General features: G+C 42.3%; 1 protein-coding gene across 2 annotated transcripts in view; it reads left to right on the forward strand.

Annotated features, from left to right (window-relative positions):
• The first annotated feature begins 432 nt into the window (after positions 1-432).
• CAMSAP1 (calmodulin regulated spectrin associated protein 1) overlaps positions 433-26,913 on the forward strand; it is a 342,698-nt gene continuing 316,217 nt past the window's right edge. The window contains exons 1-2 of one of the 2 annotated variants that reach the window (XM_069241639.1): positions 433-978; positions 4,903-5,065. In XM_069241639.1, the coding sequence (XP_069097740.1) occupies positions 4,903-5,065 (163 nt within the window). In that variant the 5' untranslated portion in view covers positions 433-978. The remainder of the gene's footprint in view (positions 979-4,902; positions 5,066-26,913) is intronic. The other variant, XM_069241640.1, reaches the window with a different exon arrangement.

Consider the following 26,913-nt stretch of genomic DNA (forward strand, 5'->3'; position numbering starts at 1 on the left):
GAACTCAGGTAGGCAGTTGCAGCACATTGCTGACAATGGTGTATGACATCATTTGCAACATCCAACGTGTGTGTTGTGTTTTTTTGTGGCGGGAAGAGAGATAACTCCCATGGTACTGCTTAGGAGTGAGATAGTGAGTGAGTGATAGTCCATTAAGGTAATGAGCGACCTACAGTTAAGAGTTTTTTGTTATTGTCCTAAAATTGAACGGCTCTCCCCTTTTATATACTGTAGTTCTGGTGACGCGCGTGACAAGGTAATTTCACAACGTGCTGTGTTTACTCGCCGGCCTTCCCGTGTGTATTTCCCGGCCCCGCTCGCACCCGGCTCCGCTCCCCGCCTCCGGGCCCGGTTCGAGTTGACAGTTGCCCCGGGAGTCTCTCCTCAGAGCACAGGCCGCGCCTGCGCACTTCGGGCCCGCTCCCTCCCTTCCTTCCCCGCCTCCAACGGACTGGCAGCAGCCACCACCACCAGCGGCGGCAGCAGCAGGAGGAGGCAGGGGCGCGCGCGCACGCACGAAACCGGGGGCCTCGCGCGAGACGCACCGCCCGCAGAGACCGGCGGCCGCACAGGCCGCGCCCGCATCCCCGGCCTCGCGCCGGAGCCATGCCGCGCTGACGCGCCGCCGGCCCGGGAGCCCGAGAGCGGCCGGGGGCCGCCATTCATTCACCGGGACCCGCGACTGATCAGGACGCCTGGTGGATTGCATTTTGCTGACAGCTTATTTATTTTTTTCTCTTTTGTTTATTTATTTTTTTCCCTGGTACGGGTGTTGTTTTTCCGACCTGGGATCGCGTTCCGTGCCCGGGTGTCATGTAGGCCCCGGCGGCGGAGAGGAGGAGGAGGACACCGGGGAAGAGAAGCGCAACGACGCCCTCCTCCCCACCACCCCGTGTAAGACGCCCCAAACCTGACCTTGCCTATTTATTTATATTTTGGATCTCTTCTGCCTCCCTGCTGCAGGAGGAGCCTTGAAAGGTGGGTTTGGCTGGTTCTCCCGTCTTGTATTGATGGTTTACTGCTCGAGGTTATTGATCCCTGGCCTGTGGGAAAGGATCTTCTTTAAGCAACGTCATAGCTGGCATTGGGCTAGGATGAATGACAAAGCCATTATTTTGGGGGTTTATTGTCAATCCCGTAAGGAAGTGGGGCTGTAATGAATAGGTAGAGGATGTAATGCATATCATTTGGGAACATTACACGTAGGATAAAGTCTGAGAAGGCAGGTAGTGGCCCAGCACTGCTGCATTTACTGGCCCTAGGTAATAGCTAAAGGCGATAGCACACCCAATGGGGGTCGCCATTAGTACAAAACAACTTAAGTGGTTAAAGGGAATAAGTTCCTCAATTAGTGGTGGTATTAATTCTGTAAGGAGCTGAAGGTCCAGGTAAGTGGAGGCAGTCATTAAGCTGCACGTAGGTGCCATCACGGCTGCTTTAGGGTTGGAAGTCCGGCATTGGCTGAGATGGGTACGATCAATATAAGGTGATTGCATTCTTTTAAGTGACTAGGACACCATGATTCAAGCCTCTAATATATTGTGACAGGCGAATGTATTCTGGCAGTTGATATCTTACTTACCTCGGCCGAATTCATTGGCTGAAAATATCATAGTTTGTAGAAGTAAACAACAGAGCTACAAACAAGATGCCCCAGAAAAAGCCTTTGGAGAATTTTTGTGTCTACGGTATACTGGGATACTTAAGTGGTGGGGTCAAAAGGCCCTTCATTGGGTCTATATATGTATGATACCAATGGGTTAAAGTGCCTAAGTTGGTGGGGCTAACGACGACCTACATTGGTAGCATTTATTAGGTCATTAAGGGTGTCTTGGTGTAGTTTAGGTCCTGGGGAGAAGGTTTGACCTGGGTACTAGCCGTTCTGGCTCTATCCATCCAGATAAGTTTGGTCTTAGCCCTCACTTTAGAGCTATATTTAACTTGACCATAGAAATGCCTCTTAATAATGTTAAGTGACGAATTATTTGAAAGGCCATCACCTTTTTTTACTTAGCTGCAACTTATTCTACTGTAAGAACCCCGTCACGTTGCTTTCTACAAATTTAACCCCCACCCCCTAAGAGTTCATTATTTTTATAGTGTTTACCTTACCATTTTAAGTAGGATGACAGAAGCTGGTAGATGACCAATCGTAATGTAGTAGACATTCCAGGATGTCTTACATTAAGATCGAAAAGGCACCCACAGCAGTCCTTAGCACATGGGCTATGTGTACTGTACTCTTGCACAGATGCTGTAATGCATGACTGGGTCCTCTATATGGTGTCAGTGCATGTTCAAATGTGACTGGTTCACAGCTAAGCTGCCCATCCCATCTAATGCATGCATAGTATGCATTAATCGGTCACGTCTGCTTCTCAGGAGCAGTAGTATATGAGTGTACTGTATGATTTGTTCATGTTGGTGTTGCCCATGTGCCTTCATGTGTATTGTGCTCGTCTCGTCATCATTAAACTTCACCAAACCTTTATGAGATTAACAGTGTGAGTTGCCTGTTTACATCTATGCTTCTCAGCCATTTGCATACATGAGCAATGGGTCTGTACTGCTAAGACAATGTAGGATATTTGAGGTATGTTTGGCCAGTCCATGTTTGCACTATGTAGACCTTTTAAGATATGTGAAGTATGAGACCTTATCACACCCGCTTTTTTCAGACTGTGGTCTGCATGCATAGTATATAGGACCAGGCTACCGTTCACAATCCATATGAAACAATTCCACGTCAGTACCTCTCCGACCTAGTGGTGCACGAGGAGTGTATGTGACCAGTTCAGGACTGTGCTGTCCTGACCCTGAATTGCATCAGTAATATATATGACCATTCTACCTTTGGAACGGAAGACCATAAAGTACATCAGTATTATGTATGACCATTCCACGTGAGTATTACCCAAACATTGAGCTGTAAATGCAGTATGTATAACCATTCCACATAAGTTCTGCCCAGATCCAGTGGTGTATGTGTGACCAGTTGTTGTCAATATTGCTCATACCCAGTGGTCCATGAGTTTATCGAAGATCATTCCACGTCTGTACTGCCCAGACCCTGTGGAGCTTAAAGGGTGTGTGTGTGTCACCTGTCCACGGCTGTCCAGAGCCAGTAGGGAATGAGCAGTATGTATCACTAATGCACGTCAGTACTGCCCAGACCCAGTGGTCCATGAGCTGTACCTATGATGAGTCCATGTCAGTAATGCCCGGGCCCTGATGTGTATGAGCATTATGTATGACCGTTTCATGTCTGAATTGCTCAGACGCTATAGCGCATGTGCAGTATGTGTGACCAGCCCACATCAGTGGACCTCAGATCTTGTACTCCTTGCAGAGTATGTGGGGGCAGTCCACGTCATTACTGTCCAGGCCCTGTGCTGTGAACACCATGTATGACCAGTCCGGGCCTCTGTTATCCATAGATACTCTGTAATACATTAACAGAAAGTTTTGTCCACTGGTATGCATGCACCCTAGATCATATAGTGCTCAGATCTAGCACAGCATGCAGGGGATGTGTGACCAGTCCACGTCACTACTGCCTATGCCCTGTGCTATGTGAACACCATGTATGACCAGTCCAGGTCTCTGTTGCCCAGAGATACCCTGAAGTACATCAGAAGAAACTCTAGTCTGCTGACATGCACCTAGACCATATAGTGCTTTACAGCAAGGATGACCAGTTCCCAATTGCGGTGTGCCTCTTATCAGAGGCTATGACTGGTTTGCATCTGTGCCTTCCAGGTCCCGAGTACACTTAGAAAACCTACCTCCTTTGCCCGTGGTCCCCTGCGTGAGGTGGCCCTCCTAGGTTTATCGACTTGCCAATTGCTATAGGTGAAACATGGGCTGCGCACATTCACAGCGGACGCCTTGGTTTCTGTTCATTTCCGCTATTTCACTAGCTCAGTATCCAAGGATGGGCGGTACCCAAGAAAGGGTAGCATTGTTTGGAAGCAAAGGGTTCCTGTAGACGTCCCCTTAAGATGACGGCCAGCTTTCCCTCTTCATACAGGCCAGGGTCCCCCAGTGGAGGTGCGCGCAGACTTGTGCTCTGTACGAGTTTGCCATACATTAAAGAGCAGTATGGTATTTTCAGATGGCTATTCACTCCCGCGGTCTCCCCCGACCCTTCATGGAGGCAGCCCATTTTTCGACTAATTCATATTATCCCTGCACCGCATGTGGGGAAGCCCCTGGCGGCATCCTTGGTCGGTGTTTGCACTGCCCCCACCCACCCTTCGCTTGATAACTGTGATGTCTTCATTATGGGAGCAGTAGCATAGAGATACTTGCATTTATTGAACGCATTTTTGTTGTAGGCGCTTTTTATATAGGGGGGGGTGATAATTGGCACAAGAATGAATACGATTATCGACACAAAACAGTATTTGCCACTGCAAAGCATCAGTGTACGCACAAAGCTGCTGCGGCCGGGCCGTAAAGCGGCAGATTTATGGCCCTTGAACAGCCACAGTGGGCGGTGCAGCCGAGCCGCCCTTTCTCTGTCAGTCGGAGGATGTTTTTGGTGCGCTGCGCGTTCCTGATCTCATTTCACACGATGCTGAACACACACTGGCAGATCTTGCAGCCCTGATTCCCTTCCTTGAAAGGGATTAAAGGCGAGGCAGGTGCGCTGTCGGGTTTAATAGCTGACACGTTTTTTTTAATCTCCCTCTTTATGTGGTGGGCCACGTTTTTAACTTCGAATGTAGGCCACAGTGTTGTGGCAGATATCGACGTGTAACCTTTGCACAACCTTTCTGAAATATGGTGATGTAGAACAAAATATACCAGGGCCTTTGTTAGAGCTCAAGCTGCATGCTGGGTGTAGCGGTGTTTCAGGACAATGCATCCGAGCTGATCTGTTAATTGCTTTCCTTTTAGATGGTGGACGTGGACATGTGTGCTTCCGGTGAGACTACGAGAAGAAACATGGATTCTTTGGCTGAATGTGCAGTGGAGATTGTCCCCTTGGAGTTGTATGATTCTTTCAGGGCAAAAATTGCCGCAAATTTGCAGTGGATCTGCGCAAAAGCCTATGGACTTGGTAAGCACTCTCCGCAAAACCGTCTTTGTTCTAGACTTTTTTTCCCCCTTTTGATTGCAATTGCATTGGTGGTTCTTCACTTCGAAATCCTTGCATATGTGAGGGCAAGATTTTAGTAGACAATTGCCTGATGTCCCTTGGGGATGACTGAGTCTAACCACTGGTTATGTAATGTCTTATAAATATCCCCTGCTTCGAAATATTTGCTGTGCATCGTGAAATTTTGCACCATGAGGGCATAACACTACGTATGAATGATTAATCTACAATAATACTTGCTCAGACTTCGGTTATTGCTACATATGAATTACAGTGCACAAAATATCTTGGCTGCATGGGCAGCGCACGCTCTTATTGCAAGGCATAAATTATAATTTGTGAAGTTACTGCATGAGCAGCAACATTTGTGGAATCATTGAATGAACAAGAGAGGCCTTACTTTCCTCTTCCAAGATGTCAATGATAAAATATTGTTAATGCATGAACAGAAAATGTCTAGTTTTGCTATGGGTGAATTCAAATATATCAAACCAATGAGTATTGTAAGCAATTTTCATTCTGCCTTACCAAATTGTTGATTTGGTAGCATTGACCTCGTTTATTGTTAAGGATTTATTATAGCCTATGAAATTATTGCATGGTCATCAGACTTTCATTTGTTGGTAAAGGTGGCTTATAACCTGTGGAATGGATGGAAGAAAATCCTACATTGCCACCGGAGGGCTTTGTTATTGTGATATGTGATTTGCAGCCATCTAAATTACTTGCATTTTTTGGCGTCAGCAGCAATGGCTGCAGTTATTGTTACAGTTGAGTTAAATCCTACAACATTCACTACATTGGTCCCCAAGTCTTGGTTATTTTTTCACATGGCGTAGAACCTGCTTACCTACATTGGCTTCTGTAAGTAATTTAATAAATCAACTACAGCTCAAAGTTATTGCTTCATGAGCATTCTAGTGTATGACATAGCTAGTTGAAGCTGGGTATTGCTGCAGGCGGAGCATACTCGAAGACCTGCACCAGATGCATGTCAAAATCAGACCATCACTTTTGCTATATGTCAACTATAATGTCTTTACTATAAGAGCAACAGAGGCGTTAGCTATTTGTACATGTGAAATATGCCTTATTTTGCTGCACGTCAATATAGTGCATACATACATGCCTATTGTAAAATACTTAGTTTTAAATCGACGTAGAGAAGGGAAGAGCACTGTGTGTAAATTATAACTTACAAAAAGTATTTTCTGCCTGAGCAGCTGCGGCCCTTGTTATTGCTTCACCAGTCGTATTTAATAGTAGATTGACCAAGCCGTTTACAAGCTGTCAGTTTGTGCTGTTATCACTAAAGCTGCAGAGTCGCCATATCCTACTGATTAATTTATTCTAATTTACTATTTCCACTGATGAAAATAAAGACATGTTTACTTCTCGGACATCTTGACCAGAGCCAGCAGGCTGCATGTTGCTTAGCATATTGATACTTGACGTTCTTGTGAGATGAAGTGGAGGGTTGGTTTGTGTCGAGATTCCAGTTAGCAGTCTTTGAGACGGATGTATGCCATTGCATGTGAGTGAGGTTTTGTATTTTGAATTAATGCCAATTGTTGGTTTGGCAGAGGATGGCGTAATTCAGCTTTAGATTAGTCTTTTGACAAGTACAGCAACCACAACAACATCAGTACGGTTTTCAGTTGGTGAAACACAAGTGAGAGACACTAGTGAGTATTCAAGGAAATCTGTGAGAGATGGAAAAAAATATCTTTCTAAAACAAGTGCATTTTGAGATGGATATAAATGTAAACGCTAGACTGATTTCAATTCACTTTTGCTGGATTGATCAGTTTAACGTTTATTTGGTTATAATTTTTTTTTCATTGTAATTGTATTCGACCAGTTTGCACGCATATTTAGGAAAACACATTTTTGCTTATCGTTCTTTTGCCTCTGTTTTGACTCCGCCAGATGCAAATCAGTCTTGACCCTTCCCAATAAGAACAATCAAGCCCAGACTCCCTTAACTGAAACGGAAGCAACTCAACATTGTTTTTGTCCTGATTGTGGCTCGTCAGTCAGGTGTTGCTTGATTCAAGTGGCACAGTGAGCACAGGACTTATGTTGTGTGTGTGATGTAACACTGTAAGTGGCTAATTTGGGTCCCTTGCTCAGAGTGCCACTGAAACCAAGCTACACTCAGCTGAAGAGGCCTAATCAGAGCGAAACTGGTCTTTGGGTACTGGTGGTTGGAGACGACCTGACTTGCCAGTTGGAGCTGGGCTGGTCCTATTGTAGCGGGATCAAGACTGATTTGCATATGGCTTGGTCGAATCTGAGGTGGCATGGTGGACCAAAGAACCATTGGTTGGAATGCTACCCTGAGCGATTGCCAGTGGTTAGAGGTATTGCATACATCCTCCCATCACCTTTTGTCTGTTTGACGAACACATTGAAGACTCTTTAGCCATGTTTGCCATCTGCTCTTCAGGCTTTTTATGCATATCTCAACCAATTTCAAGTTAGATATGAACCCTTGGTATTTTTTTCTTACCAAATACATATTTTATTCAGGTTTCTTTCTCATGCCGAAACAGAACTTGTAGGGTCATTTCTCACATTAGTAAACTTTCTGTTTCTTTATAGCTAACAATACTTGAGCCCCTGTCCCACCACACTTCTCACAAAACCCTTTCCTGTTGGCTGATCTGTTATAACTAGATAATAAACAATGTGGGCTAAACAGGTAAAAGCTATAGAAATTATCCCATAGTATGTCACCTATTTCGTAATAGTCCATAGTTTCCTTTTACAGTCATCTTTTTAATATTTTACTCTGGGGGACAGACACATCATAGCTGATATTTAGTTTCAGGTTACAGCTAATTTTAGTTCACCAGCTTCATACTCCCCACCCAGGCCTGGATGGATTTAAACCTTTTGAAATTAAATTCTTTCAAGACTAAAATCCTTTTATTTGTTGTTCATGCTGCCCACTGTCTACAATACATCTGGTGAAGATGAATGAGCTCCTGGCTTGGTCAAAAACCTGCAAATGTGTACGTTAGTGCAGACCTGCCATTACTGATCAATTTATCCCAAGTTCTTTAAAGAATGTATTTATATTTCACCTGAGGATATAAAGTTCACGTTGTAGTTTGATCTCACTGTATGGTATTTATGTTGAGTTACCAAAATGTGAAGTAAGACTGCTTTGCATCCCAAATGCTAAAATGTGGACCCTGCTGAAAGTTATTTTCCGATCTGCAAACCTCCTTCTTTTGACAGTTTTAATTGCTCTTTAAGAACCTGATTTCAAAGATAGCGTTTGTCTTATAGGCTTTTAGTATCTGGAATTGGTTGCCTTGAATCTTGATTCCAACAAGGACTCTGCAAACTGAAAAGACCTACACCAGGAGGTTAAATATATGGCAAGAGCGTTCTTCACAAGTAACACTTTCAGTGCATTCAAATGTACCTTCTGTATTGGTGTACATCAAGGTGAATCTATACTTGACTATCCTCGTGGGGCAATGTTGAATAACGTTCATGCCCACATGAACCTTTGCTGCATTAGACGTATTGGAAGTAATCTATGAGGAAAGAGGTAGAGAAGGGCCTACATGAAAGATAATTGAAAATGTTGGCTATACTGTACTGAGATTTTTCATTAATATGTAGCCTTGAGTCCAGCTTGATGATCCTTGTATGTAGAGGGATTGGTATGTCACAGAAAACCAGGGGACATCTGACCTGTGAAGTCGAGTGTCAAGCGGGCAGTCTGTAAAGAGTTTGGTGAGAGTGAGCCCAACTTGACTGCACTCTGCTAAGTGCTAATAATATTGGTTTGCTTGGAGGGGTTCTTCTCCCGAGTGATGTGCTGGGTCTGGGTTGAAGGAGTTTCATGAAACACAAGCCTTTCAGCACATGGGTAACACCAGAAGTAGGGCCATGAGATGTACTGTTGTTTTTCCTTTGTGCTGCCACTGTCTGGCATGGTTCAACCTCACAGCACTGGTAACCAAATTGGCTTGTGAGATGCCCCAATGATATCCACCTAAGCAAAAGCTGAGGTTGCCTGGTTCCTCACAAGCAGTGGAAAGGGAGTAAAACATCTCCTAAGAAAATAGTTATAACAAAGAAGAGGAAAGATATGGGAGGCAAGCTGATGGGATGAAGAAAGAAGCTTGTCAGAGAAATTCCTTGTGTACTTGGGACAGATTCAGTGAAGTTGCAGTATTAAGGTGATACAAGTAGTGAAAATTAATGTGAATTTCTAGGGTGGAGCATTTAATAGAGAGAACTAAGTTGGTAACTTTTGACGAGGAGGGTATTGAATTTGATCTGGCAGGGACTGAACGCTGTCAGTATCTCTTCATGAAATACGCCCATGTAGGTATAATCGTGATGGTGTGATGTATAGGATCATACCTCGCTTGAACTCTGGGACTGATGGACAAACTAACCGTTGAGGCAATCCCAAAAATATAAAGCACTCTTGTGTGTAATATACAAGGCACTTCACAAAATGTGATAGGGAAATTACATTTTGGATCTGATTGAAGACAAAAGTTGGGATGAAGCAGTACATATCTGTGTGAGTTGCCAGTACAGTTTGTTCTCAGGCCAATACAGGTTAAAATCTTACATTGAGTACACTTCAATAGACTATAGTTGTGGTCACTGAGGCAACTTGCATTTGATGCAGCAGATAGGAAAGAGAGCTGTGTGCGCACACTATGATGTTGGCTGAGAGTCAAACCACTTTTGGACAAGGTGAATACCAATCCGTTCTTTGCCCTGGAGGCTGAAATGGTGTTGACTGTGTAACTATCCCCTCAGAACTTCCCTGTTTGACCATTCTGGGGGCGGGGGACTGAGGATATCTAGATCTGCCCCAGCGTATATTGACCCTCTACACTTTGCAACTGATGCAATCTAATGGGGTATAGTATATGAGTCCCTAACACAGCTGAATGGATGGTGGGAATGGACTCGTATGTGACAAAGGGAAGCTAGTATATAAAAGGTGAGGATGTCTGAAGCAATGGGAAAAAGCTTGGTCTTCATGGAGGGACAGCCGGACATGGGGAAGTGGTGCAGCGAGATTAGACTGATGTAACCAGGGTGCTAGGACTTGGTTAAGGGTTGACACAGAATTTCTGGGGATTTCCCGGTAGTTGAGTTATTACTAGCTGATTGAATAGATTTGTACATCTGTACACGACTCCTATTGCTACTTTTGTCAATATACGCCATTGGAAAACACTACTCTACTCTCCAATTCTGGTTGTATGGTATTATTAAAATGCAATCAAAACTATGAAAACATAGGGCTGAACTTTTACTGGCACCCAGGAGGATTAGCAGGTGGAATAACAAATAGCTGATCAAAGAAAGAATGTCCCAGATTGCTGCAGCAGGCATTGTTCCCTAAAGTTTCAGAAGGTAGGGCAGACTTTCTGTGTGGGAATGATGCACTAAATGACGCATTTCTGGGAAAGGGAACTTTTGACCTAGTTAAACTGCCTTTAGCCTGAATGGGTCTCTTCACCTGAAGGGATTCCGAGATAGGTATTGACCATAACGGATTACATGGTTGTTTAAAGAAATGTATGTTTTGGAGGGAGATGTCAAGGATTTATTTTGTTTGTTGCTTCTGTAAGCTTGTAATCTGGGTATGTTGCCATGATCCCGAGGTACGTTTTCAGATTGAAGTAACTGGTGGTAATTTGAACAAATGAGTAGAGGGTGTGGACAGCGGCTCCGAATATAGTACCGTGGGCATTGTCAACTTTAGGACATCTTTGCTCCAGTACATAGCTTTGGATATGCAGTTTGAAGTGAAATTAGGATGTCTGTAACTTGCAGTAGCTGAAGAATTGTGTGAAAGAGGGGTCTCAGTAAACTGGAATCGTGAAGGGAAGTACTGGAGAGGTAGCTGTTCTTAACAAATGTCAACATGTAGATTTAAATTTAGAATGCAAGGACACTAAATTCTACAGCTAGTTATCTGTGAAGTAGCTCAAGTAGAACCAAGTGGACAATTTCAATTTAAATGAACAAAAACTAGCCTGTCAGCTAATAATGTGGTGATCATGATGCATAAATTTGGACATAACCATCCTGGGTGTAATACTTGAATTGGAAGTGTTCCCAAGCTGTCTGTTTTTTTTTAATACTCAAAGCTAATTGAAAGCTGTCCACTTATCTGAGCAGGAACTGGTTGTCCTATGTTTAAAAAGTCCCTTATAGATTTAGTAAATAAAGGAAGTAAAATATCTAGAGTTTCTTAAATTGCATGGACATGGCGAGGTTCCCTCTCCCTGTTGGATCTCCTTTGCAGGTTATGGGCCGATCTTCTACGGTTTTGGTGGATATTGTTTTACAATGACGAAGAGAGGTTGTAAGCGCTTTGGATCCTCAGGAAGATGTTAGAGGAGAAAATGAATCCGAGGATTAGCAGATCCTTACAATACTGTTTGATTCTTGAAGACGTCCTTGTTTCAAATAATTATTGAATGATTGAAGGACACTGAGCCTAGGCTCTGGATAGTGATGCATGTGAATTCATGGAAAAAAGAAAACTGAGAAACCACATTGGAGGAAACCAAATAATGGAAAACCAATTTTAAGGAAATAAAAATAAATTGAAAATCAAAGGAAACATTTTAAAGTAAAGATAATTTTAAGGAAAAAAATATTCCTACTCTTTAACCAAGTGCGTGGTTTTTTACGCACTTGGTTGAAGATTAGGAATATATTTTTTTTCTCTTTAAGGTTTAGGGAGTAGTGATGTTTATGGACAATGATGGGTTTTTAGGATTCAGGATGGGTAGAGTTTAGAGGTGCTGAGATATTAATATTTTTTTTTTTTGTGATCAGGCATGGTTAGAGGTCAGGGTGATGAGGTATTTTTAAGTTTCAGTGTTTTAGTGGTTCAGCGATTGATGCAGTTTATATGTAGAAAGGGTTTCTAGGGTCCGGGATGATAGAGATTAGGAGTGATGAGTTTTAGGGGTCATGAATGGGTGGTTTTCAGGAGTGGTTAGGATTTTCTTTTTGGGTTCAGGGATGAGTGTACCTTTTAGGGTTGTAGGATTTTAAGGGTTCAGGAATGGATGCGGTTTTGGCATAGAAAGGGGTTTTTAGGATTCAGGAATGGGTGGAGTGAAGGAGTAGCGAGTGGGTTTTACGTTGAGGTAGGTAGAGTTTAGGGATAGAAAGGGTTTTAAAGGGTTCAGGAATGGGTGGAGTTTTAGGATTCAGAGATCACTGGAGTTTAGGGGTTAGGTAAAGGTATGGGGGAATTTTTTTGGTGGGTGAAGTGGATGGCGTGCTTGGGTGGTGAGGTTTCAGCGATTTTATTTTATTTATTATATATATATATATATATATATATATATATATATATTTCTTTTTTTCCTCTCTATTTTTTTTTAAGCTTCCACAGTAATTGTTGGACAATGTAGAAGATATAAATTTGAAATTATGTCAGCTAACCTAAAGGATTAAAATAATCTTTGACAAAATGTTTGTCAGTACGTTGAAGCTAATTTTGAGAGACATTCTATTAAGTGGTTTCTATGAAATGGTTAGTGCTGTTAATCCTGAGAATTTTCAATCAAACCTTTGATGAAATGGTTTCTCAGTAATGGTATTCTATTAAATTGTTTTTGTATGAAATCACACACAGCCTCTGGATAGATTTTAATGCCACTTTGGAGAATAGCCTGTAGGTTTGACGTAGGGGAAACATTTGTTAGCTCAGCCTTTGATTAAGCAGTTGGTCCCTTTTGAAACTTTACTCTGGAACTTGCACACCGGGCAGCTGCTATCCAAAATCATTAACAGCAGAGCAGGATTACATTGATAATAAAATGGCTTATGTTGAAGTGGGTATCCCAGATGGGTACAAAGTTGGTGCATTAGAAATTTTCAGGAGTGTAAAAACAAGGGTAAGATGTTTGTAGCGACTATACCATTGTTAATCCTTCTCATTGTCATGTGTTCCACAGATATTCATGGGGACTATAGACTGTTTGCAGGCTTTTGGCGCAACTGCAACCAACTTCTTGTGTTGCTTCCAATCCACCCCCCACATGTCCACAGTTGCACACTGCACTCCCTCTGCCATGGCCTCTCGACCCATCTTCAGCCATGGTGCACAGTATCAGGGACGCAATGCAGCTTGGCTAAAAAATATTGGTAAAGTAGGGCGAGACCTGTTTGTTTGTCAGTGCTTGTTTGTTAATGCTTGTTTTATAAGCATGTGTTGCAAGTCGTTTAATAAAAGGTTTCAAAACGTTTTCTTTAAAAAAAAAAAAAAGGCAATTGATACAGCAAACAGAGTTGTTGCTCTACCGACCTAGATCACCATATTACAAAATACAGTGTAGAGTGTTTCCTGAGGACCCGCAACATCAAACTTTCCCGTCGCCAGATCAGAAGTTTTCAGGTAATGGTGTTCTTCATCAGTTATTATTTGAAAATCACCCTGGATTATTTGGCCAGAACTAACTCTACTTCCTTGATTAAAAAGACGTGCAAACATCCATCATTCCATAGTTTCACCCCCAAATCTTCACAGTACGATGCAATTTTAATGTGCATCTCAAAACAGATAATTCACACGGTGGCTGAATATCGGCCTACCTGTTTTAAATGACTAGCTCACCTTGTGCCTTTTAGATAGTGGTTTTCACTTCCATAATTATGCTATTTACATCTGGGGTCGTATTTTTTTTGTTTTTTTTTTTGTTTTTTTGGTTGGTTTTATTTATTTTTAATAATTGCTGTCTTATGTGCCCTTTCTCCAGCTTCACAATATAGACTGTTAAGCTTTTATCCAAGTGCTAATTTTATTTTTACAAAAAGGTGCATCTGAGAGCTTTCCGCAGTGTTGATAATTGCGCCTACTACATTATTATATATTAGTGATGCAATGCATATTTATTTGCTAGCAAGCAAGTTATAGTACACATTTGAGACTGTTTCGGGTGTTCCTTAAACTGATCACTTACTGGATGCGGGATCATGTAATAAAAATCAGTTGGTTTAAGACTGATATATGCTGTTGCTAGTCTCAGTGTGATTTCTCACTTTAAAATGCCTGATCTGTCCAGTCCCCCAACTTCTCTGGTGTTTTCACACAAAGGTAGTAATCTGTTTGTATTCTTGGATTAAGATCAAAATATTGTGGTGAATGAGACCTTTTTAAAGCGAAACAATCTGAAAAGTGTTTTACAATTCTTTCGAGCTTCTTTTCTAAGGTAATGCATAGAGTTTTAATACACTACTAACCTAATTGTGCTAAAGTCGTGTGTTCCAAGTATACCCGTCTGTCAGATGAGGGAGTCCGGAAGGGAGCTGCCTTTACCATCTTTGTGAAAAGCAAATTGAATGGGATTAGTCTCCGCCCCCTCCATTCCCCCCTCCCCCGTTGATGACACTGAAGTGAGGGAGGATGGAGACAGGGCTACCCATAGAAATGTTAAGGTGGCCCTTGTTAGCTATTGGCTGCTAGATTTCCTGAGCATTTTAATTTGATAGATGGTGAGAGGAAGGGGCAGCAGTTTCTTTTATTCAAGGTGAGACTGTTTCTAGACAGGGCCTGCCGTTTGTCTGTCCTTAATTACTGTTTCAAGAAGGCTGATGACAGCCGGGTACAGAGATCGCACACTTCATTGTGTCTTTTATTGGATACTCCTTGGAGCCAGCATCATTGCGGTCTATTGTGAGAGCTATCGCCTTGCAGAAAGCCGGTGAGAAAAAGCATTTGAAATCAAACCAACCAAAGCTGGTTCCAAAGCCTTAGATAGTGGATCCTCACCCCCTGATTGGAAAAGGCGTAAAAAAATGTAACCCAGACTGTGCCACCTTGTTCCTGTTCCAAGTTCTTTGTGACAAAGGAAGGGGGTGCTCGTCAGAGTACTTGAACTACTGTGACTCAGGTAATGGACTGGTAGCCGAATGTACTTGTTGTACATTCTTTGCTAGCATAGTTATGTTAGTAGTAACAAATCACAATTTATTATATCCAAATTTATACTGCTCGAAGTAGGTGCTGTTCATAGCAATGAATACGTTATACAGGTCTTGTATGCATCCCTGGTAGCAGGGGAAAACTGTTCAAAGGAGGTTTTTTGTTCAGTACCCGGCTTTGTAATAGATTTGTTTGTGGTTGATTCAGTTTCATAAATGTCATAAAACCTTTTTGTTCTGTAAACCGAATATTTTGACTATTGTCAACTACTTTTAACTTTTCATTTTATTATCTTTGGGGCATCCAAGTCAGATTAGTTCTCAAAAGTGCCATATAAATTGAATAAGAAAAATAATCCAGAGCTGGGTGCCTGAAAAGCTTTAACACAACTGCTCCCCCTCCCCCGCCCATGAGTGTTGTATTTTTAAGGCAAGCTTCTTTTGAATACGCTTTTATAAGAGGGACATCATGTTATGGTGACTTTGATAGACACTGAAACTCCTGGAGCCCCCTTTATCAATCACACGCACTCGAGCATCTTGAGCAGATGAAACGCTGTTGATATCTCCAAAGGCAGCAGCCCTGCCTAGTATTAGCATAATGTGATCGTGCGGAGGTTGATGCAGTTTTCATCCTTTGGATATATTGTAGATTTAGTGATAGAAACCGAGGTTCTTAATGGAAATGATGCTTTAATGTAGAGATGTACTTTCAATTGTGAACATGCTTCATGTTTCTAATTCTGTGGTTCTTAGCTAACTTGTCTTGTCACTTTCTTTCTTTGTGTTGTTGGACAATTTAATAGTCTGATTTACAGTGGCATGTCTAATGGATTAACACACTCTAGACTTTCCCATCTTAAAATGGCTTCTAGCCAGGAATAATCCTTCAAAAGTCAGGCCCCCTAAAATGTATTACATGTTGGGTGCAGTTTTGTCCCAAGACCTACTGACTGTTTAACGTTCAGCCCATTGATGTGAAATTAACAGACTAAATTTCACAGTAATCCGTTTAATCGTATGAAGAGCATATTGTTTTAGGATAACTTTTAACGATTTACCTGTTTACGCCCTAATTTGCATCTTCCGTGCCTGTTCAAGATTTTCACTAACCTGAGAATGTTTGCAATAGGTTTGAATTGACCTTGGTGCTCTTGAACTAGTTGAGTTTTACACCGATCACACCACTGGAATGACTTATTCAAGTAAAGAAATGCAGCCTGTGGCAGAAGGTTCATCGTGTTTGAGGTAAAGCCATAATGGTGTTGTGTTGAAAAGGTGCACCTATTTTGGAGGTGTGCGAAAGACTTGGTACCACACATTATGTATACAGCACTGTTTTGGTCCTAATTGCAAAGATGACGGGAAGTTTCCTCAGGATATGATACAACACTTGTTTGGGTTGTATTGCCCGTTTCCCTGGTCTGACATTCTTTTTAAACTGACTGGGTTCAGGAAGAGAACAATCAGTGAATTATCTAACTACCTGTAGTTGTCGCTGCCCCAGAATGGTCATCTTAATGGAGCTGCCTCCCACCCTAGAGTTGCATTGCTTGTTAATCTTCTGGTAGGCACGCGTGAATCTCTGGTCCAGTTATCGCCTGCATCAGAATGCAGAAACTTGTGCCTTCAAGACGTGGGCGCTTCATGTATTTAAGATGGTTGGAAAGGTCCCGGAATCTCCTATTTAAGTTGTACATCGCCTTAGAAACATAGATTTCATAGAGAGCAACTCATGGGACAAGTAGGTTATTTGTCTCTTAAAAATGCAAAGTAGAATGTTGAGACAAAATGTAAGCAAATGGTAGCGTCATAAATCTAACTGAATCTTTATGCTATTCCTTCAGCTGGTCACGTTACCAGTTATCATTACCGTTTCCTCGAACACATGTGAAGCAAAATTCTTCATATACATTTAGCAGTTTGTGGTTTTTCGAAATGTGATCAGCTTCGAGGAGTTTTGCGCAAACTCCTACACAACTCTTAAGTCTACAATTTATCCAATATGGGTGGCAGTAAACACTAATGACCAGAAGGCGGGCTTTTGCATGCTTGAATATATCTGGAATTGGATTTTATAATACATTGGATGTGTTGTCGAACAAACTCATAGTTGTAAATGAATAGTAGACTCTTACCAAGGTATTCAGGTGGTAGACTACAGTTAAACAACCTTAATTTAGTTTAACTTTGTTCATGAAAGCAGAAATGGCAAGCAACTCATACAAATTACACTCTTAGTCAACTTATTTTTCTGAACTTACCAGGAGTCGTCTTGCTGTTTACTAAGTAAAGTAGTGTGAAAACAGATCTTTTGTTACCAGTATTGCATTGGTGATGAAAACGATCTTCTGCAGCCTAACCATGTCTGACAGAATTTATGAAAGTCTGTTAGGAAAAGGTCATATAAGTGAAGGTGGTCTTACTTCTCAGCATTACTACTGTGTGCTCATTCACTACTGATATGGACTTTTATGTAAAAAATTGATGATCCGTTATGCATAAATCGGGGTTTTGAAAGGTTTTATTCTGGCCTCTAATCGATTACTTTTAGAAATGCACTTCTTGCTTGTTAACAAGATCTCTGTAAATTTACCTGCTCGGCATGCACCACATCGTTTGATCTGTATCATTAGATTTAAGTAGTAATGGCATTCTTTATTGGAAAATATTTTAACAGGCTGTACGGAGTATTTGTCAATTAGCTTTATTATGAATGGTGTTGATTCTCTGGGTTTGGTAAATTTTGCAGAACCATCACAAGTCACTGCATGCTGTATCCTAAATCGTGTGTTCTCTTTTCAGAAATCTATAGTTTAGCTATGAAACTGAAAGCTATTGTCTTTTTAACATGGGTGTTATTTTGCCCAAATCCTACTCTACTCCAGATCCGACCTCCCCCCTATAATGCGCTTTGTGTGAATGCAGAGTTGATACATTCAAAAGTGTATCAACATTGGATACTGTGACATTTGAGCTAACTATATATTTTAGTTTTTTATGTTTTTGTTTTTATTTTTACACGAGGACCGGTTACATTATTCTAAGACACATTCATTTTTGGTAGCAAGGGGAGATTAAGCTATTTGCCCAGAATCGCAGTATGTTGAGCCAGGACAAAGACTGGAAATGTGTTCCCCAGCTCAAAAGTAAACAGCTCTGGCCCTTATGCCACATCCTCTCCCCTAGGGTCTTTTGTCTGTTGCGTGTTGGGGCAGTATGGGAAAAACTAGTTTTTTCAATATTAGCACTTGGTAATATAGGTTCTGCCATTTCTTAGCCCTGCAGAGCAGGTGCTATTCTTAACAAAATAGCTATAGTCCATGTGCATCGACCTTGCAAAGATGAAGTGGTGAAAAAGCTATTTCAGGATTATTATTATAATTTGTTTTTTGCTGTTACGTAGCGTGAACTTGACACAAATGTATTTAAGCACCTTAAAAAATATATTTTTTGCAGTTTTATATAGCTCAAACTCGATACAAAGCACCGGTTACATTACACAAGAACACATTCATTTTCGGTAGCTTGGGGAGATTAAATGATTTGCCCAGAATCACAAGATGTTGAGCCTGTGCTTAGACTCAAACATGTTCCCCAGCTCCAAAGTCTGCAACTCTGACCCCTACGCCACATCATGTCCTCTAGGGTTCTTTGACTGGTGGGTGATGGGGCAGTCTGGTAATAATTTTTATATAAATATAGCACTTGGTAATACAGGTCCTGCCATTTCATAGTGCTACAAAGCAGGTGCCATTCTTAACATAACTGCTATAATTCATTTGCATCGACCATGCAGAGATGAAGTGATGAAAAACGTATGTCAAGATTGTAATCTATGACATTCCTGTTCTGTCAAGACCTCTGTAGTGGGTGCATTAACCAACTGAGTTGAGTAGAGCGTAAGGCTAGGCAATAGCTCGTGCTCTTGATAACCTCCGTGGGGTCACCAACCAAGCACATAGGTTAGTTCTAGGCAAGAAGATGGGGAAAGGTGTTGTCTCCAGAATGGTGGAAAAGGAGTCATGACTCCAGACCCAAGGACGTCACGGCCTCAAGCTTGATAGCAAAAAAATCTAGCCTTTGGATTTAAATTGTGTCTCTTCAAATAGAGTGGTAGCACGGGGAAATGAAGTGATTTGCCCAAAAATCAAAGGATGTAGCTTGTTTGGTGCTATAAAAGTTTAGGTAAACACACTAGAAAGGGTTACATCTCTAGGGTATCACAGCCATTCTGTAAGAATGAGACAAAAACACTTCCAATATGGTGGCCTTGTGTCCTCTCTCCTGCAGCAACAGGCCTGGGATTGTTGCTGTGGTACCTGGCATACATCCACTACACTCCAAACCAAAACACATAAGTAAAAGACATTGTCATATACCACGCCAATAGCTCTAACTCTAAAAAATGCAAGACCTATTGCATTGCAAATGCTTGTTTGAATTATCTCGACCAACTTCCAAGAAGGTGTATTCTTCAGGCCTTACAGGATGACATTCATCAACAGATTAAAATGCGATCCCCAGATTTCAACATTTTCCAAGTACAAATCATTATGGATCTTGTCAAATCATTATGGATCTTGTTAGGCCCAAATTCCATCTTACTAGGGTCTCTGCAAATTCTAATTCCCTGCTGTACAGGCAGATATAAAACATTAGTTGCATCACGCTTGCCGTCCATGTAGAGTTTGATAAAGTGTATGACCAACTGTGCAGGTTGTACACAAAATTCGAAGTTCCTTCCCACTCCCCTGATACATACCGTTGAAATCTTCCAGAGGAATTTGTCGTTAATTGTTAATGCATCATTTAGTTTTGACCACTGGGAATGCTTCCATTCTCTTTTTTCTTTGCCAATTCACTCCTGTATAGCTACTTATGCTTCACCAAAGAGTCTCTACAGATTGTTTTGGCTGCTTTCAGGAGATTGGCTTTGGGTCCCATATAAACTTTATTATACCAGGCCACCTCCTTACAGTGAGGTTTCTTAGCTTTTGATTAGTAAATAATTGATTCTGCTAGCATGCCCTACCCTGTTATATGTACATTTACCATCCCTGTCCGATGGAGTCCTCACATTGGCTGCTCTAAGGTCGTAATTGAGCGTTGATGCCTTTGCTTGGGTTGCACAAGCTAAACCATTCTACATATAGAAGATCAATCCGAGAGATCTGCCATTGAGAATCTTGCTCTGTTGTCAGCTCGAAACAGCATACTTCTACGAGCTCCACTGTTGTAGTAAAGTCCACAGTTACTTTGACAATAGGGTCTCCAGGGAGTTCTGCTAAATCGACTCAAGCTTTGTTTAAACTTGGGTGCCTTATGCACAACCCTCCTCACGATTATAGGCATAAAAGATGTAAAGGGTTGTGTCTGATAGGAGCTTCAAACTAACTGCCAGAAGATCTGGTGAAACTGTGCTGATGGGGGAAATGGCACATTGGAGTGTAAACTTGATCCAAATTGCTAACCCCTCAATGGTCTTCTTCTACTTAACTGAATGGCCTTCGAGCAAAAAGAGGAACATCCATTTCTATAAATGGAGTTGGTACTCCACTTCTCTTGAAAGCCACCGATGTTGTGAGCCTCAATAAACTGCCCCAGTTCACTTCCAGTAGCATATTGCGTACACCTGCCACGTTCAAAGACAGTATTTTAGTGCTGTTTAATTGTTCCTCTTTATGACGTCTGGTCTCAGTCATATAAACTCTAAAATTAGCTGTCAGTCGTGGGGCTACTAGGGGAATTGCTGGTTTCCTCCACCTTACAGGTCCCGTAAATCTGATTGTCAGATACACCGACTGTACTTGAGTCCTCAAGTCAGTTGGATGTAGACTGAACAGCCAATTCAGGGTTGACAATTTCCTTTTGGATTGCAGTAGCTTGAAGGTAGTTGCACATTCTATGACTAATTCTGATTTGTGTATTAGCTTTAGGAATTGTGTGTGCATCTACCGCCACATCCCTACTTATAAGTGATACTTTCAGCACGTCGAAGGGTCCCCATGAGGTTAATCCTCTCCACACTTGTGATGTCACTTCCTATTATGGAGTAGCTTTGCTTAACTTCTCAAAGCCAGTGAGTTACTTTGTTTACTAAAGAGTCGTGATCTTCTTTGGCAGCAATAGACAGTTTGAGGACCTGCTTACAAAAATGACTGGATGGCTGACGGGTCATTGAAGTCTGAAGTAAGCCCCATCAAGCACCATTCCTCGTGTACCTTACAGATTAATACGTAGCGGGTATGGATCCTGAGGCACTAGGGGTGCTCCAAAATGGACATTTCCCTGAATAGACCTTGCTTCCGACACATGGCCCCCTCCCCCCATCTATGGTGGCCATGTCTGAGAACTCTGGCTTATTCAACTCTGAGTGGCCTCTCTCAAGACGCAACCCCTCGCCATACTTGGTGGCCAAAGGAGAGGGGGTGCGTACAGGAACATGCTTGGGGGGAGGGACCACAGGTCCTTCTTGTAGAATTTTGTGGCAGGGTTCTGTCACTATTGGAAGCACCCTCAATCCTTTCCCCTCTTTCAGGCCTGTAATTAGGACTAGGAGAGTAGCCCTTGTTGAGGTAATCTCCACTCTCGGGCGGGAACCCTGCTTCTTTACCGCAAAGTGATAAAAAACAATTGTGGTACTCCACTACTAAGCTGTAGGGCTCCAATGTCGGCTCCCTCTGGTCCGTAAACTGATCACAAAACTGGCGAGCATTTCTCAACAAATTGTCAGATACAGTTGATCCAGCCCACGTGGATCGCTTAAAACATTTGGGGAATGTACTTATTACTTTTGTTAGGGGGCACTGTTGGGGGAGAATTGGCTAAATTAGAAGCCACTGGAGGAGGGGCATTATTAATGTCATTGCATTCTTCTAGCAAGTCGTCAATTCTATCTAAAACATAGTTATCCCTGTCAGATGTCAACAATTTTTTAGCTCTAATCAGACCCCTTGCTTCTTTTAGCACCTTACTCTCTCCCATTGTAAGGAATTGATATTAAAGATTACCTCTTCAAAAGCTGATGCAACAGATTATGTAGACCGCAGTTGCAGAAAGGGAAGGCTCCCAAATACAATAGTGAGAAGAACTACACACTATCCCGTACAAAAAGGAGTCACATAGGCTTCAATTCAACATCCACATCAGGTGAGTGGGTGATCCTTGCACACTTGCTGAAGACATTGCTAAAACTTCAATTAGAGTTCAGCTCGGGCCACACAATGAAAAGAAAAGGTACAAGATGGAGTAGCCAGTCCCAGTAACCCTCTTGGTGTCACTGGATATTGCAGTAGTCAGTGCATCAGCACTGGACAAGCTTTTGGCACTGGGCGTAGACCCCCTCTTCCCCCCTGGTACCTCCACCCACCAAATGGCCTCCAGTCAGTGAAGATGACTTAATTAGCCTGGCTTGTTTGGTGTTTGATTTGTGCTCGTGTTCAGATGACACGCTGCTTCCTGGTGCATAGTAAGCGTGATGGGATATGCTGGCAGCCTCCAGATGCCAAGGAATCACCCTCTTGCATGCACCCGGGACCTTGAAATCCTGAACCATAATAATGAACACCCAGCAATCCCTCTGTTCGTGATCCCACGCCTCTGTGACACTGCAAGATCGAAGTCTAAACTTCCTGTGCCCAGCTAGCAACAATAACACTTGGACTTCTTTTTTTATCTTGTCGCTCTTAGCCCTCATCCTCTTGGGCCACACTAGGTGATTGGTCTATTACAGAATAGCAATATAGAAATAAATCTGGGCAGCATTAAAAAGCTCTTACCACAAGATTGTCCAGACGAAGATCCAAGTGGGGTGGCCCTGCCACTGACGGGCGCAGGATGGGTCCGCTGTTGAACACCCCACGCTGTAAGCGCTATGGTGTTGGGGGGAGAGGGGGGTCATGGGCCCGTGTTGGGGGGCCATGGGCACCTCCTGGTGCAGAGCACGTTCTGGGGCTTGGAGTTTCTGAAATGATGCCCCTTGCTGCAGGAGAACATGCTGCACTATAAGTGCTAAGGGGGTGTTGGTGCGTCCCCCCTTGGTCATGGTTGACCCCGGTGCAGAGCAGTGTGTCCTGGGACTTGGAGTCCCTGCATTAGAATATAGTTTGCACCTCGAGTTCTTTGACACTAATGACTGCTAACTCTTTGGGTATCCATTATTATATATAGCACATTTCAATTGTATCATACCAATAGTCTTTAATTACTCTTGGGTACAAATTAAATGTTGTGTAAACTACTGCGGAGGAAAGTGAGCCAGTCGTCCAAGCAGACCACAAGAGCAGCTTCAGACCCAGGCTGGAAATTTAGCCTTTTCAATTTTACTGCAGACACTTTTGTATATTTTTGCATTCAGGACTGAAGTACACATTTAAGGAATCAACATGTACTTTGATTTGTATTCATTATGCTAATATTGATTTGACTCCACTGAACTTGATATGCTGTACACAAATTGTTGTAGCTATGATCTATGTCAGTAGAAATATGTTGATAGACTTGAGTTCGATGAACAGTTGAAACAGTACATAGCTAGCATAACTGCACGAGGATGTAATTTGGGATCATTAATGAGATACTGTACTCAGTAGTAAGGTTCTTGGACAGTTAGTACGATGCGTTCCCTACTTCGGAGCAGACTTTTATGGAAAGAAATGAAAACGGTGAGGCTTCTAATATCTGGGCTGGGAGAAGTTGGGAGTGAAAAATCTTTGGGCTTAAGAAGACACATGCCGTTTATGAGTAGTGACTTGTTCAGACGTTTAGAGTAGGGAGGGAAAGGAGTGATGTGGGATGCAGTTTTAGTTGTTCTGAACAAGGTGGATTCAGCTTGAATTTAGGGTAATACATTTCTACAGAACCATATTGTTTGCTGTGGGCAAGCCAATCTGGTGTTGGCAGTTTGAGAGTAAGTGTAGGCCTTGGGAGATTACAAAGGCAGCAAGAAGGACAGTTGAGGAATTTTGTTGTGGATTACGTGTGATGAAGCAGGTTTTATATTAATCTAAAGTGTTTAGGACCACAGTGTCGGTGTAAATTACGGTGCAGGGGAACAGTTGATGGGTTTAAGAATGTCTACTTATTGAGCAAGCTGTTGAATTAATATGTTGGTGGTGAAGCATCAAGCGTAGTGGGCAAGCCTATTGTGTGAACGTCAAAGGACAAGCACCCTGTGAGGTAGTGTGACGTGCGTGGAAAGAGTGGGAGGAGAACGTGATTTAGTTCATCAGATGATTTCCAAAGTCAAAAGAAGATTTGATATGTTATTGAAACTAATTTCAAAGGCCAGACTTTGAAGGGGTGGGGAGAAAACCAGAGTGGAAATGGTTGAGGGCTGGAATGACAAATCACAGACATCCAGTAGGATCTGTTTGAGTTGGGAGTATAGATCAAGGTACATGCAGCATTCATATTACCAGTGATTGACTTGTGATCATGGCCTTTCGAAACAAAGGCTGGGAAATGTAGTCCAATAAGGATAAGTCTTGAGAAGCAGCTTTATTGGCGGCATTTGGTAATAAAGTTGAGGTGCTGGTTTCCTGGGGAAGACTTGGTGGTTAAAAGCCCTGCCCTTGTAAACATATTGCATTGCAACCCAATCTACTATCTGACCACTCATTACTAATCTCTCTAATCATTTCCATTAGAAATGCTCTCTCAGTAAACTGCAGATGTGAAGTACTGGTTTATGGAATAAAGTTGGGACAGTAATTCCCCCAGCCTGGAATGTCTAGCTCTTCAATGGAATTGTTGGAAAGGTCTTATTAAGGTATTTCAGTGCAGAGAGTACAGCAGTTGAGGGATGGAGGAATTCAATAAGTTGCCATTACAGGGATGTGGAATTCCTATCGCCCGACGCCCGGGACATCTTGTTTGGGGTCAAGGGCAACAAGTTTTTATGTTTGTTTTGTCCTAGGGACAAGTAGGCCCAACCCCCTGCAGCACAAACCCTTTGGCTGCCTGTTTACAGAGCGTGGAACTCTCTGCAGTTGAGGTAATGTGTTTCCAAAAGATAATGCTGTGCAAACTTGTATTTATGGTTCATTATTTGAAAGTCTTCATTATTAGAGTGAGTGCTGTAAATAAATGTTTTGAGGTCACGCTTCACTACTGACGTTTGTTCCAGTACAAAAAAAAATACGTGTACATACATGTTCGAAAAGTTTAGGCTAAGAGGCTAAGTATAATGCTCCCAGAATGCTCTCTGATTATATGCAAATGAAGTGTCATTTAGTAAAATGTGTTGATGCATGCTAGTATTTCCCAAAAATATTTCTAATGGAAAATCAGTGTAGCCATTTTCAACACGATTATGGGAAGCATGAAAATAAACAAACACTGACAAAGCCAACTGATCTGACATATTTTTATAAGTCTTTTAGTTTCATCAATGCGTGTCTTGTTTTGACATGGCTTTTGTAACACTTTATTGTTGTGGGAGCTACCAGGCCCTCAACATTGTAACAAACACTGGCAAAACCCCCCCAAAAAGTTTTTGAACTCTAAAAGCACACGTTGCCACCAGCAGCATAACAAAGGCCCGCAGCCGCCCTCCAGGGGGCCCCTTCAGCACCTGCCCTGAGTGAGTCTGGCGAGGGGGCTCCTCCATGTTCTTTGCAAAGGGGCACCCTCCAGTTTCGTTACGTCACTGATTGCCACTGTAGTTCCTGACACTGAACAAAACTACTTTGTGTGGCAATATGCTCCTTGTGGAAGAGCAGAATGCGATCACTCACAGTAAAGCCAGCCGAAAGAGAGAGAAATAGAAGTTTAATAAAAACTAAATGTCTTTGTTCACACCAGACCTAATTAGGGACCAAGACACACATGTAGGTAGCTTTTTGCATGTCGCAAACAGCGACTTTCGCTGTTTGCGACATGCAAAAAGCACATTGCGATGCACAAACCCAGTTTTGCGATTCAGTAACCTGGTTACCGAATCACAAAACGGGTTTGCGACTCGCAATTAGTAAGGTGTGTTCCCTTCATAATTGCGACTCGCAGTGCAATGTAGGATTGTTTTGTGACCGTGAACGCGGGCGCAAACCAATCGCAGTTTGCACCCATTTCAAATGGGTGCTAACACTTTCACAAAATTCCCCATTGTGAATGTCACTGTAAACATTTTTTCAGAGCAGGCTGTTATGCATCTTGTTTTCCTTTAAGGAAAACGGGCTGCATTACAAAAAAAAACTGATTTATTGAAAAGCAGTCACAGGCATGGTGGTCTGCTGTCTCCAGCAGGCCACCATTCGCGAGGGGGTCGCAAATTGCGACCCACCTCATGATTATTCATGAGGTGGGCATTTGCGAAGCCCTTGCGAATCACAGATGGTGTCAAGGACACCATCCTACATTCGGATGTGAGACTCGCAATTTGCAGGTCACAAATCTGAACCTACCTACATGTGGCCCCAAATTTTTAAAGAAAGTCACAAAAGTGCACCCATGGTATATGTCGTACCCCTGTAAAATATTTGTGAACTGTATTTTAGCATGGGTAAATACGATGTGTAGATTTGCTCATGTGAAAATCTATTAAGCATTTGCAAGTTCATTTTCCCTCCAGCCACTTTCTTCCCAACTCTGAAAGAAGTTCTAATTCGTAAAAATGGGGTATGTCCCAGTAAAATGCCACAATTGTGTTGAAAAATTGGGTTTTCTGATTCAAGTCTGCCTGTTCCTGAAAGCTGGGAAGCTGGTGATTTTAGCACCGCAAACCCTTTGTTGATGCCATTTTCAGGGAAAAAAACACAAGCCTTCTTCTGCAGCCCCCTTTTCCCATTTTGTTTTTAAAAAAAACTAAATTTTCACTGTTATTTGGCTAAGTTCTTGGCCTCCTTCTGGGGAACCCACAAAGTCTG

The sequence above is a fragment of the Pleurodeles waltl genome, chromosome 6 (assembly GCF_031143425.1).
Source record: "Pleurodeles waltl isolate 20211129_DDA chromosome 6, aPleWal1.hap1.20221129, whole genome shotgun sequence".
Classification (NCBI taxonomy): domain Eukaryota; kingdom Metazoa; phylum Chordata; class Amphibia; order Caudata; family Salamandridae; genus Pleurodeles; species Pleurodeles waltl.